This window comes from Coloeus monedula (assembly GCF_965178545.1).
Source record: "Coloeus monedula genome assembly, chromosome: 1".
Classification (NCBI taxonomy): Eukaryota; Metazoa; Chordata; class Aves; order Passeriformes; family Corvidae; genus Coloeus; species Coloeus monedula.
In genome coordinates this window covers 60,671,497-60,690,107 of record NC_138781.1, presented here as the reverse complement: position 1 = coordinate 60,690,107, position 18,611 = coordinate 60,671,497, and the positions used below count along the sequence as shown (strand labels likewise).

At 40.6% G+C, this 18,611-nt stretch overlaps 1 protein-coding gene across 1 annotated transcript in view; it reads left to right on the top strand.

Moving 5' to 3' along the window:
* Positions 1-7,809: 7,809 nt before the first annotated feature.
* The window catches only part of ADCY1 (adenylate cyclase 1), a gene marked incomplete at both ends in the record, with an annotated part of 147,130 nt that continues 136,328 nt past the window's right edge, over positions 7,810-18,611 (top strand). The window contains one exon of the mRNA XM_082278765.1: positions 7,810-8,478. Coding sequence (XP_082134891.1) covers positions 7,810-8,478 — 669 coding nt within the window. The remainder of the gene's footprint in view (positions 8,479-18,611) is intronic.

Sequence of the window (18,611 nt, the reverse complement as noted above, 5' to 3'; positions counted from 1 at the left end):
TGTCTGATACATGCTGTTTCTGGGTACTCTGTTCTTTGCAAGGGAGTGTTAGAGGAGGTGAATCTCTAATAAGTATCTTCTGTGACTTAGCCTTCTGTAACAAGCTTATCTTTATCTGAAAAGCATCATTAAGAATTTTTTTTTTTAATTCCACTGGATTTGGGGATGGTTTCCTTGGGCTTATGAAAAACAGCAAAGTGCTATATCTATATTCCATTCAGTGATGAAGTACAAGTATTAACTGGAAGAGAACACTCTGGTTGTCTGTAGTATGCTATGTCTTGAAACTATTGTTAGCTTTATAGTTATCATCAGAAAGCAATAAAACTAGTATAAAGGAGCAATTGTTTCCTCCAGTAGGAACTGACTACAAATTTATTTATTTCTATTGTTATTGTAAAATTCATATTGTCAGTGTACCTTTCACTCTTTGACTGGAGGCTCTGCAAATGAAAATATGCAGGTTTTTAGAACACTTACTCAAGAAAAAATCCCAAATGAAACTAGTGTGAAGTTTTGCCCAAATCAGAAGTCCAGAAGGGATCCTCATGTCTGGCACTTGAGACAGCTATTTACAGAACTTCTAATGAGTGAACTGTGATGGAAAGTCATAGCAGAGCTATTCTGAATATTACCAATAGTGAAAACTTGACACAATGAAAATATACATGGGATTAAAAAAATCTTGAGCAACTGATAGGCTTCATTAAAACAAAAAGAAAGAAAAAGAAAAAAAAATGTTTACTAAACTTTCAGTTCCTAAGTTATAATACCATGCTTTAGCCTAAGTGATTCAAGAATATGTGTGCCACATAACCTAGAGATAAGTAAAATAGGAGGAGAACATATCTTCTGAATATGAATTACTATTTAATATATTTTTTAGAAAATGGATGTAGCAGAAATATGGCTAGGAGTAAAATGTGTATTACAAACAGCTACAATTTCTGTCTTTATTTTTGCATGCATCTTGTCTTTTTCTTTCGAGAAATTCAAGGGATTACACTAACCAAAATGATTGTCCTTATACACATTCTAAAATACATCTAAACTACATTTCATTAGGAAAACAAGAACACTATAGGCTCTGAACAGAGCCATGCTCTTACCTTAGGCAATGGCAGTATTAATACAAAGAGGAACAGTAGCCTTCCTTGGGAAATAAGCACAGCTATAATACCAGGGCTAATATAGCTGCAGTGAATATCAAAACTTTCTTTGATTTCATGGAACAGGATCAGATTCGTGTAATGTTATTAAACACTGACAGCACCCTGATACTAGACATTTGCAGAACTCCTAAAATGAGAATGGAATGTTTGACCTTGATCTGAATTTTACTGAGTTTGTTTTACAGCTAAAGGACTTTTAAGAATGCTTTGGTCAATCAGATCACCTGCATAACAGAAATTTCCATCAAATCTGCTAACTGGTTTGGAAAATCTTCATTGTTCTACTGCAGAGACAAATACTAAAATGTTGGGGAAGAAGGTTCAATTTTGTTTTCTTTTCTTGGTTTTTCTGAAAGGATTTGCAAAAGGAAGTCTCTGGGAACGGAAAAAAAATTTGTATTTTGGCTGACAACTGGTCCAGCTTCATGTAATTTTGGGGGTTGGGTTTTTTTGTTTGGGTTTTTTTTAATATATTGACTGTGAAGTTGGCTCAGAAAAAGTCTGTTAACCAAGCTGACTGGGGAAAATAAAATAAGAGCCTTACTGGAGGAAACAATCCAACACAACTGTTTGGGTAATTTCTTAGCCTGGGATGGGAATGTGATTCTGAAGATAACCAATATATTGAAAGATCCACCTTACTGAAAGGAAACCAGGGAAAAGGTTGTCAGCTGCTGAAGACTAACTTGATATTTCTAGTGTCCAGACTGCTGTGCAAAGATCCCATGGCAGCCCTGAGCGAGCTGTATCCAAACCTGGTTACTGCAGAAACATGTAAATATAGTATGAAGCCTGAGCTGTCAAGCTCTGATACAAGTGTGATGGGTTGGCAACATGGGTTTCAGTAACTGAGCTGTTACCGCTCTGCATGGAGTTCCATGGCACCATGAGGGTGTACCAGAACATTCACAGCCAACTGACAGAAGCTGCACTATGCCATCTTGCACACTATACTCTGAAAAAGAGTATGCTCTAACTTACACATCTAAAATGGAATAACGAAAGCAGATGCTGCAAGTGCTGTGTAGGTTTTGCACCTGGTTTGTGATTTCTTGTTTTGCTGATGTTTTTTAATCAATATATATCACTATTGTATACCCCTTGGCAAAGTGCACAGCAAATTGTTTTGAAGGAGCTTTGAAACCTTTCCTAAGTAATTTCCATGCTCCTTACCATCCACAGGCTCATGAAGGAAAAATCCTGTCATTTCTCTGAGGTAGCAGGGAGGATAAAGTAGGAAGTGGTGAGACAGAAGCATGACCAGATGGGGTGTGGTATTTGGGAAAGCTCCTGAGAACTGTGGCTTACTAAAGAACATAACAGAAACAGTGAATGAGTTCCTCATAAAAATGCATCGACCTTCTTTCCTGAAATTTTGCCTATATAATAGTTATTAGATGACTCTAACTTTAGATGAAGAATAAATAAATCAGAGTTGATACAGTATTGATGGAAAAAATGAATGACCAGTCAAAAGCTGGAAGGATCTGGCTGACCTGCTATGCGTCCATTTTGGCTGGAAAGCACATTGCTTGCTCACTGAAGAGATTCATTAGTATTAATACAGAAGTTCAGTAGGTCACAGAAGTCTCATGCTCTCCTGGAAGGCTTAAAATAGAAGAGAGAGGTAAAGGATTAAAATGCTCTTAGTGTCGATACTTTCTGCCCAGCAGAGGTCTGGAGAAAACCCATCCCCTTTTTCTGCTGGCAAATTAGCCACTTTAGACATATTATTTTTTGGTCAAATGTCCTAATTGCTTCAGCAGCAGTCTTGTCTGACAAGTGACTTGAGGCCAAGGCCTTAATGTAATTTTGTTCTCATCTGATTTTTTTTCTCTCCAATAGATTACACAATTAGATAGACTTCTATACAGATAGAATAGTGATTAAAATAATCAGAGTGAAAAAACACTGTGCAGTCCAACAGAAACAGAGTGAACAAAACTGCTATTGTTAGACCTGAGCAGAAGTTAAAACACAGGTTTGTCACTGAGTGATTAGTATTACAGCCTAAGTTTACCCTTGAAGGACTCATCTCTGTTCTCTTAAGACTGGTTCTTGTATAAAGAAGCACAAAGAAAAAGATAAAACCAAAAAGTGATTTTGGAGAACAGTGCTGAGGCTAGAGCCAATGTCTCCTAATAACTGAACTTGTAGGTGTTGCAAGGTTTTCACTTACTGTAGGTGGGCAAAGTTTATTTCAGCTTTGTAGTAGAAGTGCTCTAGTTAGGTGAATTCAAACTTGCAGATAAAGTTGTTTAACTGTGGAAGTGATAGGTATCAGAATGGTGTCTTTTATTTCCTCTCCGTCAGAATGCATGTAACATAAATCAAACTTTAAAATCACGAGTTTTAAGGAACAGTCATTATAATGCTTATGAGACCTGCTCAGACAATTTTTCAGCAGCCTCACAGAAATCTATTCTACATTTCTTGAAATAAGACTGTGAATGGAGTCCCCAGATGGATTTCAAATGAAATCTGTGCATAATTTGGAAAAACATACTTTCACTTTTTCAAATCTTTCCTCAAAAGCTAGAAGTTGGGAATCTATTTCAGAGATCCATGAGAGAAGGAAAACACTGTTGAATTTTTATATTTAAACCTGACCATTCCTACCATTTTGTGCTGGACCTTTTCTATCCTGCCGTTTTCTGTCCTGCCTATCACTGCTTTTCTCTCACTAGATAGATTTCTGTGGTGGCATTAACAAGCTGTGCCTGCTAGAATGAGTCTGCAGAAATTTCTCAACAGCTTTATGCAGAGTCTTTAGTCTTCCTGTCAGAGACAGTGAGAAGAAAAAGTGATTTCTATCCCTGTTTCAGATGATTGAGCATGGCATTCTGTTACAGGTAAGCAATACTAATTATGGATAAAAGATGAAAATCCTTGGAATCCTTACTCAGACAAAAATTACCACAAGAAAAAGAATTCTATTGATGCGAAACCTTCATTATGCTTAATTCTAAAATTGTCATGAATCTGAAGAGCTCTAGCTTTATGAAGGGTATTGCTTTTAAAGATGATCTCCACCCAATGCATCAAGCAGAGAATGCTTGAAACTGTTATAGAAGATGAGATACAAAAAGCAAGTACTGAGTTCAGTAAAGTAAAACAAGATTACAGTGAAAAATAATTACTGAATGGAGAATCTACAAGCACAAAGGAAATAAAAATAGATTAGGGGACTGAGTGGGAACTGAAACTCTGCTTTTTAATTTGAGACTATGCTCCAAGTAAAAAGTAGTGAGACTTGTGCTTAGTGTAACCCAGATCCATAAAGAGCCTGACTCTCCATAAAAATTGTTTTTCACTTCCTTGGTTGTTTGAGTGACTCAAACAACCAAGAAAGTTTGCCTCTTAGAAAAAAAAATGAAGAAACAGATAGGTTTTGCAGTTCTAAAGATGATAAAGCTGGGTTCTAATCACTCTTTCCTGTCAATAGTACTTTCATTCCCAGAGTAGTCTCTGATTACAAATGCAAGGGGGCATTCAATAGAAAGAACTGACTTGGTTCTGGCCAACATCCAGAATGTTGGGGGCAATAACTACCAAAACCAACCTCATATCTTTCTTAGAAATGAGCCAGAAGTGCACTACAGTCCACAAAGTGTTGTTTATAGTTCAAAAAACAGAGAAGACTGTCATTTCCAGCAGATAAGTCAGAAAATATGGTCCTGTGTCAAGTGCATTCCAGCAGTTTTATAGCTGGTTATTTGCTTTAACAATATATTTCTCTCAGACAAAGGCTTTGAGGTTTCCTCTTTGTGGCATCAGGTGCTAAAAATTGGGCTCTTCACTATGGATGGTATGGTGAAGTATTATGGTGAAGTATTTGCCCTGTGATGTGAAACAGTGTATAAAGGATGGCAGAGTTTCATTAATCACCATGTGGCATTTCCATACTCCTACAGTATCTAAGAAAGATGAAGTTTCAACAGTTCACTGCTTCCCCTTGACCTAGCAAGAATGAAGATGTATATGTTTCATACGCATCATCTTCCTCTGCTTTATGCATGCACTAACTAACCCAACCTTAGGCTGTAAGAAGCATGAAAATAATCTAAACCACAGGGTGCCTTGTAGGGAATTACCTTCCACTTCCTCAGCAGCAAGCTGAGAGCCAGAAGAAAGAAATGATAACTGCTAGCGTAACAACTCTTCCAGTGAATAGTTCCTAGGGCTGGGCAACTAGGTGCCACCTCTTATGCTTTGTGAGATGTGAAATATTAGTTTATCCCTCAGGATATATGAGCTCAGAATAAAGCTGAGGACAGGTGAAAACTGTGTGTGTTTGTCTAATACACGTGTGACCAAAGTGAATTTATGCACCAAAGTGAATAAGGAGATTAATTTTGTTAAGATTTTCAAACACACTAGAGGTACTACAAAACAAAGGAAGTCTCTTTTTGTTTGTTTGTCAGATTTAATTTCTTTTCAGCTAAACATTTCTTCCTGTTTCCAGTGCTCAGGCCAGCAAATCCAACTCCTTTACTTTCTTCTGGAAGGAAGTTACAGAAGTCTAAATACCAGCTGTGTTTACAGTTCTGCAGTGTTTGAGGGCCTAAGTAATAGTCTAGGAAATCACCATGAGCTGCATCCTGTGAACACAGAGTAAGTAATAGCCATTTTCTTAAGTGTGGAATATTTTGAATCTGTAATACACAAACTCCAGCAATGTTGATTAATTCTATTTTCCTGATGAGGTCTGATCAGATTCAAAAGAATAACTGCATACTGAGTCTGAAGGGCATGGACTAACCACAAATACTAAAATATTAATATAAAAATACGTTGCCTTAGATTATGTATCAGAGAATTTTTTAATGCTCCTTTACTATCCAGAAGGGAAGTATCAACATCATTCACAGCCATAACAAATCTTAAAGAATCCCTGCCTACTGTTGATCTTGACACTCTTCAGCCCAAATCTGGAACCAGAATCTGACATCACTGACACAAAAATCAGTGATTAGATATTCAACCTACCCATGATAGTAGGATTCTGCTTTGATTCTGAAAAGTATCCCTACCCTGCCTTTGAAAAGCCGAATGTTCATAACCTTAGTCTTCTATTTTGACATTTTCCTAGACCTGAATCTTACAAATGCTTGATCCAAACCTAAAAGAAACACTGGAGTCCTTTCCCTAGTCTTTGGTGAGTTTGGAATCAGTCTCATAATCCCAAAATTAGATGCAATGGTTACAAAACAGCATACTGCAGTGTATTCTTTTGTGGCAACGTGGTAATAGTGGTATGTGATAGCAGCATTATAGGCAGAACTAGAGGGCTTTTTTCTAAAACAACACATCCAAGTTCTTGATGAGGCACCAAGTACAATTTTGAGTGGGATGATATTTAACTCCTGTCACAAGAGTAACCCTCTACAGCCACTGACTGATTTGTACTCCCAGACAGGCAGAACTGCTCACAGAAATGTGTTTTCTTGAAAAATTTCTCATTCACTACACTTTCTCCAACTGCTTCAGAGCTAGGAGGAAAAACAAGTAACATCATAATGTTTATTCAGTCAGATACTACTTTATTTCTGAAAGGAAGCCAGATTCATCTATACAAACATATATATATATATATTTACTTATTTACAAATATACTTATATTTACATGTATTTCTATGTTTTTATATGTAGATTTTGTGTGCGTGTATATATGTGTATATCTCTCTCTGTATAGCTATATGTGTACCTATACCTCTCTGTACCTTAATACATATATGAATAGCTGCCAGGGCAGGTGAGCAGCACGGGGCTATCAGCCCTCGGGCGATGCCGGATGCACCTGGAGGGCCGGAGGGCCGGCGGGCCCCGGGTGCCCGGCAGGGGGAACGCGGGGCGCTCTGCAGGGGCGGCGGGTCCCCCCGCCGTTCCCGAGTCGCGGAGCCCCGGCGGGGACGTGTTCGGCTTCCCAAGCGATCGGCGCGCAGGCGCCTCTCAATCCTCAGCTCCGGTGAGATGCTCTCGGACCTGGGAAGAGGATCGCCCTTCCATTCTCTGCCTCCTGCTTTCTTTCCGGCCCCCCTGCCGCACTTTTTCTCCAGACCCCTGGCTCGGATTAATTTTTTTTCCCCCTAATCGCTATTTTATTTTGTAATGTTGCCCACCTCACGGGAGCCCATTTGCTTTCCTCTGTAGCTCCCGCTCCTCCAAATAGCGTTATCTGAAAGGAGACCCGCCTGTTGATTATCCCCGTCTCCCCTAATCTGAGCTTCCACCCATCCTTTCCTCCATCCCTGCCTCTGTTTGATTCCAAACCTTTGGATCGTGTTTTGGTGTCATTAGGAGATTAACATCCCTGGAGCACCAGGGGAGGAGGAGTAGGAGGAGGAGGAGGAGGGTGGAGGGGAAAGCGAGACTGCAGGCAGGAAGGTTGGCACATTAACACGAGTGAGACTCTCCTCCCGCCGTCCCAGCCACCCCCGGCTCCTGGGTGGCAGCGGAGGGGGCGTTTGCCGGCGCGGCGGGTTGCGGACGGCGGCTGGCGGTCCCGCGGAGCGGCGGGGGCTGCCGGCGGGCGAGCGGCCGCGGCTCCTGCGCGCAGCCCCCCTCTCTTTTATGAGCAGCGAGGCGGCAAAGCGGCAGCGGGGGACACCTGGAGGAGCATTTCTTCTCCGGGTTTATGAATGGCACTGACATGGAGGAAATACCGTTTCAGAAAGTCAAGACCAAAAGGAAGAAGTGCTGCCACTGCTGCTGCTCCCCGCCAGCTGCCGCGGCGCCGGGAGCGGGAGCCGGGTTGGGGGACTCCCCTCCCTTGCTGCTGCTGGATGCCATCGCCTGCGAGGACGAGTTTGACTGCAAGGAGCTGGAGGCTCTCTTCCAGAGCTACAACCTAAAGCTGGAGCAGACGTCCACCCTCAAGGCGCTGGCCGTCCTCATCGTTCTCACGGCCAGCCTAGCCCTGGTGGAGCTGCTCTCCGGCCCCAGCCTGACCATCTCCAAAGGTTCGCACCCGGTGCACTGCATCATCTTCCTCTCCCTCTTCATCGTCACCAATGTCAAGTACCTGCAGGTCACCCAGCTGCAGCAGATTGTCAAGCTCACCTTGCTCTTCAGCTTCACCTTCTCCTTCCTCTGCTGCCCCTTCTCTCTCGGCGCCTACGGCATGGAGCCGCCCAGCGCCCCCGAGCAGGGCATGTGGCAGCTCATGCTGGTAACCTTCGTCTCCTACTCGCTGCTTCCCGTCCGGACGCTGCTGGCCATCGTCTTCGGGCTGGTGGTGTCTGTCTCCCACCTCATCGTCACCGCCACCTCCGTCAGTGCCAAGCGGCAGCGGCTCTGGAGGACGGTGAGAGAGGCCGGGCCGGGCCGGGCACTGCAGCACCTCACAGCCGCGCGGTGCCAGCCCTCCGGGGGGGTGGAGGGGTGGGGGGCGAGCGCGGAGAGGCGCGGAGCGGCCCCGGGCGGCGGCGGAGGCTGCGCGCCCCTCGCCCAACCAGCCCGGGAGGCGGCTGAGGAGTGCCCGGGGTGTATCCGGCGGGGAAGGGGCCAGCGCGCCTCTGTGCCTCAGGCGGCTGTGTCTGTAGTTCCCGAAAGTTTCCGGGAGACAGAGGGGGATAGGGCGGCTCTGGGGAGACGGAACCTCTCGGCTTTGTCTCTCCAAGGAAAACGGGGGAGAGGGCAGGGAAGCCAGCGCTACCGTGCCCCACGCGTGGGGCAAGTTCAGAGCACCACATGCACAGTGCAATACAGCACCCATCAGTAACACGACCTGGCTCTGTACAAACTTGGCACAGACAATAAGCTGCGTGTGGTAATAACACGTCCACCGAGTTGGTTCCTATCCTCGCTGTCTGTCTCAGCAGTGGGGCCTTCGTGCCTATACATAGCCCATCTGCGGAGGTGCTCTGATGAAACTATTTGAAATAGGTGTGACACTCAGAGGGAACCCCACGTCGCTGCTCTCCCAGCAAGCGGGGCATTCCCCCTTCAGCTTCCCCAGGGCAGCTGCTGCCCCCTGTCCACAGACATTACCTGCTATGGCAGTGAACTTCCTAGCGGTTCCCTTTCCCCTCTGAATTAATCCTGCAAAACCTCCCTCTGCACCAAGCATCTTTAGAAACGTGCTGCTGCACTCTCCCCTCCTCCCCCGAGGAGCTATTTATATCCCTGCAGGGCTTTCTCCGGCTCCAGTGGCCTGATGGGCCGCACTGACAAGGAGGAGGATGAGGAGATGCACATATAGGAAACGTGTGGGCTGGCAGTCGGGGTTTGCTTCTGGAGGGTCTGTTATGTGGTGTGTCTGAACCACTGGGAAAGAGGAATTGAAAAATTTTTGTGTCCTTACTAGCGAGCATTGATTATGCTTGCCCTCAGGAGAAGCACACGGGTTCCGTGGTCCAGATTGGTGTTAAAGAACAATTTAATGCATAATTGAACTACTTAGTACATCGCTTCTGCAAAATCCTGGTGTTATTCTCTATGATTGTGTAAGGCTGTGTTGTGGTGCTAGGACATACACAGTTGACATGGGCATAAACACTAGCATAAGCAGGATTGTACACCTTTGTGCCCAGAACTGTGAATTCCTGGATCCTTCTTCCGTGCTCACACAGGCACACACACCCCAGTGTGACATACATGCACAGAATAGAGATACACAGGGACAATCACTGAGTGGGGTTGCTGAGACAAACAGGATTGTTGATGGCTTCATGCTACTGACCTGGTGGACAAAATAAATTATATATTTTGAAGGGGAAGAGAGAGATAAGCTGAGCTTTATGATTTACCCAGATAATCTGATGGTCTATTTTTAAATATGTGATTTAGAGTTTCCATGAGAGGAAGAGCTGATGAAATGCAGGAACACCAAGAGAAGCCTTCCTAAAAAGCATCCAGAAGGATGCAAAAAACACTAGAATATTCTCTTTGAATAGGGCTGAAGATAGCTTTTTTACTGGTGTACCAATTAGTCCTTATGAAAGTCCAGGCTATCCTAACTCCCCTGACACACAGGCAGACTTTCCTTGATGCCAAGCTGCAGTTCAGTGTGGCATCTGCTCTTCTAGATGAATAACATAAAGAAGCTGACAATAACGTCTGCTCGCTAAATTATCTAACCAAGGTCGTGAATGTGAAACATTTTGAAGAGAAAAAATCTGCTAGCTCTCTCCCTTCACACTAGTTTAACTTAGTTATTCAACAGGCAAGAAACTGGCTTAAAAATGCAGAGAAATAGTTGACTAACATCTGATGTAACGTGTATGTTTCTTCTTCATCACCATCTCCCCTCATCAGAGTAATTTCAGTGGTTTGTATGCAGTCCCTAAAGCAGTATGCTTTGCTGATAACAGGAGGCAGAAACCAGCTCAAAGTCAAGCAAAATAACTGGTCTGTGAACTTGTGTCACACAGAAATGCACACTGATTTGTGGCATGTTTGCAAGGAGTAAGTCTTCTGATATGGAGACCATCTCCATGTATGGAAGGGACTTTTCCCTTACAAATAAGGTTTTTTTTCCTTTTCCAAAGAACAACTTTGCAATGGTTGGAAATTTAAAAATATGTAAAGGCTGTGTCATCTGAATTTTATTTGCTTGGCCTGAGAGTAGCTGAGCCTTTTTTGTAAAGGCTAGAATGGACCTTTCCTTGCAACTGGGATCTGTTTCCCAGACACTGGATATTATCATGATGGCCCCAGTGCTCATAGACACAGCATGCAGTTGGCGTGTCAGGGAAGCAGGACTGCTCTGTGCAGAGCTGCAATAGCATGAAAGGCTCTGTTCTCTCTCCCAACCCCTTGCTCCCTAGCCCCAAGCAAGCGGATGAATTTAAATTTTTAAACAGAAATCTGAAGTATCCAAAAATGCAAACACTTGCATTAATCACTGAGACTGGTATTCTGTTAAAGAACTCTTTGATTTTTTTTTGTGATTCAGGCAGGGAACCACCTTGGGATTCAATTTTATTTTTGCTTAGCCTGAGCTTTAAGAGACTGCAGATCTAGTAACTTCCATTAAAGTTAAACTGGAAGGGTGTCAGCAAGACCAAGCAGCTCATGTTGTTTCAAGTTCAACCCATTAAAAAAAGACAGAGCTAAGTTAAGGGATTTTTTCTGAAGTGAGCTTTTAGTTGTGCATCTCTGTTTCATGCAGTCTGAGGAATCCCCATTTGCAAAAGTCTCACTACCTTCAGTAGTGTCAAATCAGAACCTGAGTGGGCCCCATGGCATGCTTAAGACTTTCTTCCTTTTAAATGTACAAATTCTCTATGTGATAAAACTAATGCACTTTGTGGCAGAAGTTTGTCATGACATCTATTGAGTAAAGCACATGTAATTTGCAAGTGATAGTTTTTTGACAGCACAGTATTGTCTATGGAGATCACGCCATGCCGTGCCATGCCATGCCATGCCATGCCATGCCATGCCATGCCATGTCATGTCATGTCATGTCATGTCATAGGTGAGACACAGGTATAGGTAAAGGCAAGAGGAGAGCAGGAAAGCAAGTACAGGGAGGTAATGAGAGTCAGGCGTAATGTGACAGAACTTGAGCTTCATCTTTCCACTCAATAGCTGGTTTGTTCATCAAATGAAAGATTCCAATCTACTAGTATGTCCTGCTCAATTCTTAATAGAAATATAGTAATAGATTTTATATATATATATGTGCACTATCAGAAATATGCAAAGTACTTGAGGGCAACCTTGATCCCATTTGGGATCATGTCAAAAGACATGCTGACTTCACAGCTGATATTGCATGTCTTATCTGACATTGTGATAAGGATGTAAATGGTGTATATAACAAATATTGTATTGATCATGTTCGTTGGACTCTCTCCTTTCCTTCGGAATCATGGAACAAAATGCTCCTGCCATATAAGGTGACAAAGTATCCACAGATGGCTGAACCTACAAACGAAGTTTAAAAGCTTGGACTCTTGTCTTTTTATTTCTTTTTCTTTTTTTTCCCTCTAGAGATTCCAGATATATGTTAGGTGTTTCAGAGCCCTTACAAAAATACAGAACTCTGCCTGAAGGAGCTTAGTATAATTTTTGTTGTAATGCAGTGAGTGGGTGTTAGAGACATGAGAACCAGATGGGGTAAGGAAGGCAAAGGCTGCTCACAGAAATTACTCAGTGGTGGCATGTGCACCATTTCATGTCTTACCGTTAAAAAACTTTTTTTGTCTCTCTAAATATTTTTGTCTCCTTTTAAAAAAAATGTATGCTTATTTCCAGAAAATTCAAAACCAAATCATACACCAACAAAGTGCCCTCACACATCACAGAAGTCTTTGTGAAAGAGCAAATCTTTCATGAAAACCAGAATTGCAGCATGAGTAACAAAGAGCAGAAGAAAGAATGGTGCTATCACAAACTAGCACAATTTTTTTTTCAGACATGGTGAAACAAATACAGGTTTTGATAGTTTGCTTGTGGTTTTTTTGCCTGCATTTCAAACTGATTTTATGTGTGTATTTATTTATTTGTATGATAGCACTTTTATTGATTCAGCAAGTACCAAAAATTGTAGTTGGGATTAGACAGACCGTGTAAAGGATAATGTGGGGGAAATTGATGTAATTAATTAAAATAATTAATTTATTACCTAAAAGTTTATTTTATCTTAAGTCTTTGCAGGTTAGTGTAATAGTATAGAATATCACAAGGAATTGTCATGCCAAAGATAATCTTATTTCTGCTAGTGTTTAAAAGGTAATTAATGAACATATCACTGACAGAAATGTTAATCTTCACACCTTTGTCTCTCACATAGAAGGCAGAGTCTAATAAAACGGGTTGTAAATCAAAGACAGCTCAGCTCCATTGTCATTATTATTCAGTGCAAAACTCCGGTTTTCTCCTTCATGCATATAAAAAACTGGTGAGGGACTGTACTAATTCGTTCTTTCTGATGCTTTTCAAATATTAGTATCAAGAATATCTCTAGTATTGCAAACATACCTATGCAGTAGTAATCTGCTTGAATTCACTATTTTCCTCTCTTTCCAAAGATGGGGAACACTGTTTTTAGAGTTTTTCAATATCTGCATGTAACTCTAATTTTCATTTCATATTTAGTCCTTATTGAAAAATTGTTAAAAGTTTGGGGGCTTGGGGTTTTTTTTCCTTCCTAGTCGAGGTGGTATCTTAATTTGTGGCATTAGGCTTTGCCAGGTATTGACCACGGTCCTTTTATCTACAGGCTGAAAGTAAAGGATTTTCTATGGAATGTAGATTTCAGGGTCTTTTTTCACATAGAGATTCGTATGCTCTTGGCTTCCTGAATCTACAGACTGCTGACACTGCCACTCTTCATCGGTTTCCAAAAATTAACAGCATGCTGATGGTTCTGCATGGTTGAGAAACAAGAAGCCTTTGAGAAACTGTCAAGAATCATACGACTTGGAGACATAGTCAATAAAATTTTATCTGAGAAGTTTAGTTGTAATTAATAGGCAAGATCCCATTATTGCTGAAGAAAAAGAGGGCTTCTATTCAAAAAATGTTTTAATAATAATAAAAAAACCAAGTTAATACTGTTATACACTCAGTTTCTACCCACTTTCCTTGATGTTAGGCTGTCCCTTCCCGTGCTTTTCCAAGTTCTAATGGTGGTGGCTTTCATTCTGCTGGTGGCGTTGCCTATACTGGCAGCATCTGGAGTCTTTTACAGGAAGGAAGGGGATGTTCATGTTAATGTTGCTAATATGCATTTCTCTTCTTTTATTGGTCTACAGCTCCATGTTTCATCCAAATTTTTAAAATATGTTTTATGTATATTAGATACTTGTTCTATGTTCTCCTTGTTACAGCTAATACCAGATCTGTGCATCTTCACATTTCTTTAACTGACCATTGGGGAGTCTTTTTATAACTGTGGGTGTTATCTTCAATGCCAAGTCTATGCTGCACCTTTTGTAATCCCATGCTTATACTCTACACCATCTCCTGTGTTTCTATAGGCCTACATTTCTGCATAGCACAGCATTATGTTTTAGTCATAAAACTGTTCTGCTAACATACAAAGCAAAATTAACATAAATTAACTACAGAGATCTGGTCAATTAGGGAAAAAATGTTTAAACCAGGTAAAACAATGTGCACAGAAGTAAAAAAATAAAAAGCCCAGAACAAGCCTGACATGGCTCAGTTTGGAGACCTTGCGAAATCAGTGCATAACTTAAGGCTTTCTATATAGCAGTGGCGATACAGTATTACAGGTCTATATGGTTGCATTCCTTTTTAACATTTGTGGTTTAGACTGTCTCCACATGTTTTGTTACTGCTTTTATTTTAATGCTATCAAAGCATTGTTTTCATTTCAAAATGGTAAAATGTTATTGCCTAGACCCTGGTTGACAGCAAAACATTGCATGTAATATTAGTAATTAGGTACTGTATTTAATTTATGTACTTACTCTGTGGAAAAATAATTTTCATGTGTGTTTGTGCAGCTCTACCAATTTGGGTTTAAAGGTTTTTGATGGTTCTATGGGATAAGTTATCAAGGGTTTCTATTCCTTTCTGCCTTAATTTCTTTCTTTCTGAACATGTAAGTTTGGATATTTTCAGAGCTAAGCCCCCATGAGAAAATGTTGATTATAGGGAGTAGTTGTTCTTAATATGTTTTGCCATTCAGGCTGTTCTGGATTCATGCTTCTAAATATTTTCCCCATCTTTTTTTCCCAAGTTATTAGAATAGTGCAGTGCTTTGCTACACAGAACCAGTGTAATACAACAACTAGGTAGTGCAGATTTCAGTTTCTTTTCATCTACTTTAAGCACAGCACTGAATGTGTGCTTGTGTATACATGGGCCTTACTAACTAGAGCAGAAGTGTTCTTTCTAGCATCTTATTCTGTCAGTTTAGATCCAGTGCATTCCTTCTCTTCTCTTGCCATTCCAGAAAACATTAGCTAGCATAAAATAATGTTTTCTATCATGGTTAGTTATTGTCTTTAACTTTCTCAGATGCAAAAGGTGATATACTCCTGTCTTTACATCTCTTTTCTGTGTTACCATAAAGTGGTATGAACATAACTGAATGCAGGTGGCATGTATGGAAAACCAGAGATGAGCCAGAAAGGCATTGTTTCTTGTTGCTTGTAAGCTCTTGGTGGTGTCAAGAGGGAATACTTGTTAGAAAGTCTATTATGAATATGGGAAGGCACGGCTTCACACAGACTTCATGCTCTGATTAATTCATAATGTTATAAGAAAGTTTCATCTAGGACTTGAAATGTTCATGGTTTATGACAGGAAGAAGTCAGACAGACTAGTAAGACTCTTGCTGTTCGGAAGGTGACAAAAGAGTGCAAGCAGAAGAGACTGATTCAGGTTTTGGAGCTGAGCTTTGTCTTTGGCCTGCTATGATGGATGGGTCTGAGGGACTATCAGTGAGTAGAATGTAATAGATTTTTTTTTTCTAAATTGCCAAATTATGTGATTTTCTTTCTTACTTTCTTCCTCTGGCAAACTTTTCATGTTTCAGAAAGAAATTTGCTTTGCTTCAAAATTTTAAGATACATACCTAGAGGAATTTGAGGAAACAACATAGATACTACTTTGTCCAGCTATTTTTATTCTGCATGAATTTACCACATGAGCTGATTCCTGAAATAAAATCACCAAGCACATTATATAAACAGAAAATCTGTTTCCTCCATCAGTATTTGAAATAGTGAAAAATCCCAGAAATGTGGATATAGTGTGTGGTTCTAAGGCAAGCAATAAAATGCAGCAAAACCACAAGAAAGATGGTTACTTCTTTAGCTGTGGTTCAGGAACTACAGAAATCCTTTGTCATCCAGAGATGTGTGTTGCAAGAAACCACCTACATGTGGCTAATATGAAAAATGTTATAGAACAATATTTCACTTTAACAACACCTTTCAGATATTTGTTCTGGAGCAAGATGTTAATTATTGGGTTCAGTAACAAATGGTTGTGCATCCTCCTGTACAGCTTCATAGAAATAAACATAATTAACTTTTTATAGTGGTTAGCACATAAAATTGCGGAGTGCTGAACTTGGCAGTTGTGGGTTTTTTTCATAGGTTACTCATTCATACACTACAATGTAACAAAGAAATAGTTGTTAATTGCCATAAATCTGCTTATGATTACCTCTTAGAAGATGAAAGCAATTATCCACCCGCACAAAATTAGAAAATGAAATAACACTAATAAACCTAGTTTTAAAAAGAGATGTGCATAAAGTATATCCTTAATTTGAGCATCATCAGGCTGAGAGCAGAACTTGTGAAATTTGTTCACAAGAAGTTAAAGAGGCCTATGCCTTCTAAGGAGTTTCTTTCTTTCTCTTTCTCTCTCTTTCTTTCTTTCTTTCTCTTTCTTTCTTTCTTTCTTTCTTTCTTTCTTTCTTTCTTTCTTTCTTTCTTTCTTTCTTTCTTTCTTTCTTTCTTTTTCTGTCTTTCTCACTTTCTTTCTCTTTCTTTCTTTCTTTCTTTCTTTCTTTCTTTCTTTCTTTCTTTCTTTCTTTCTTTCTTTTTCTGTCTTTCTCACTTTCTTTCTCTTTCTTTCTTTCTTTCTTTCTTTCTTTCTTTCTTTCTTTCTTTCTTTCTTTCTTTCTTTCTTTCTTCTTAATCTGTATACAAATACAATGTAGCGAAATGAAGTTCGAGGTAAATTGATCACTGTTCGTTCAAAGGTGGAGGATGTTGGCCTGAGCCTCATTTCACTTTTAAAAGCCAAAAACTATTTTACACGGATTCAGGGATGTGCTAAAAATTATCCTTGCCTTTAATAAATTCTTCCCAGGATGTTTTAGCTAAACAGGTGCACCATTTATTGTGAACTATATAGAAAGTCAATATCTGCTTGTTTATGAAATGACATGGGAGTAGTAATGGCAGTGTAAAGTTGTGGCCAAGCAAGCACACAACAGACAGAAGCCGTACCAGGATCAAATTTCCACTGTTGCAGGTTGTCTCTGGAGTCTGCTCTGCAGTCTCCTGGTCACTGCTGTCATGGCTGTCAAAGATTTGAATGCTACTCTCACCTGGTATTATGGATCCCAGAGCTGTGGTGCTGTGCTCTGGAAAGTGAGGATTACCCCTCATGGATGTCCTGTGTGATTCCTGGTGCTGCACCCTGCAAGCTGTTGTGCTGATCTCTCTGCTGATCCATGCTGGTTTAGTCTAAATCAGCTGTCACTGCAGGGGCTGTGGGAGTTGAAGAAGCCTAATTTTAAGTTCATGGTTGGATTATCTATGATAAATGCTCTGCCATTCCTATATGCTTTGAAATATAAGGAATAATGATGCTTTTCAAAACAGAGGAACAAACTGAGCACTATCTCCATGTTCAGTTTCCTCTTTCTACTGCCAGTTATGTAAATGACAGTGGTGAATGATAGCTGCTTGAGTTCCCCCAGATGGTAAGATTACAGCAGCTTATTTGGCCTTCTCCATGCAGCTCTCTCTATTTTAGGCAGCAGTAGATTGAGGAGATTGCAGCTGAGTTAATTTGCCTCGTCTGTCAGTAAAAATAAACTGCTTTATCAATAGTCCATTTCTTCTTGCTTGCACTATTAAAAAGATTAGTCTGGTTTTTGCCTTTGAAGAGATCACAGCCTGAAGAGGGGTTTCCTATTCTAAACGGCACTACACAGTACCGATTAATGTTAACACAATGGCTGAAATGGCTTTGGCAGGAGAGCAGTGTGATTTTCTACCTGAGAGTGCATACTTTTCTTATAATAGCTTCTGGAATATCCATCACTGAAAAGGATAGTGATGATTAAGAGGAAAGAGTGGGCTTCATGTGCTGGATTTGCTTAGCTTGCCTGTGGGCAATGAAAAATGCACTTTTCTTACTCTTGAGTCTTAGAAAAATACTCTGAAAAGATTAAGTTTGTATTTTACAGTTAGGATGAACAGAGGTACCGAAATGGGCAATGTCTGCTTGTAAAGCTATGAATTATTCTCTATCCTTAACTGATATTTTCATAGCAGTGCTAGTGTATCATCAGAGGATGTAATAATTTAAATATTTATTTTGCTTGCTTGCTTTTTTTCTTTTCCTGCTGCTGCTTTTGTGCAACCAGTGCTATCAGGTTGTTGCTGATTACTGTGGTTCTTGGTGCAGTATCCTCTACTGAATTTCCCCCAAAAAGGAGCATCAACCAGATACAAAAGAGAGAACATTCTTCTGGGGTGGAGATTACTGCAGAAAGGAGTATGATCTTTCCTAATTCCCCTAAGGGTACACAATATTCAGCCCCAAGACTTGGTCACTCTTGTCTGTTAGCGAGTCTGCTGCCATGTATCTTTGTTCCAAATCTCTTTGCCATCATTTGCAAAAGTCCCATTTCTTCAGCACATTTGTATACTGAAAAACTGAGCTTATTAACATTAGCTACTGATCATAAAGATTTTTCATTCTCTTGGGAAAAAAATGTAATACCTAAGGTAGGAAGAAATTGTCTTTCCTACAAAATGTCTTATA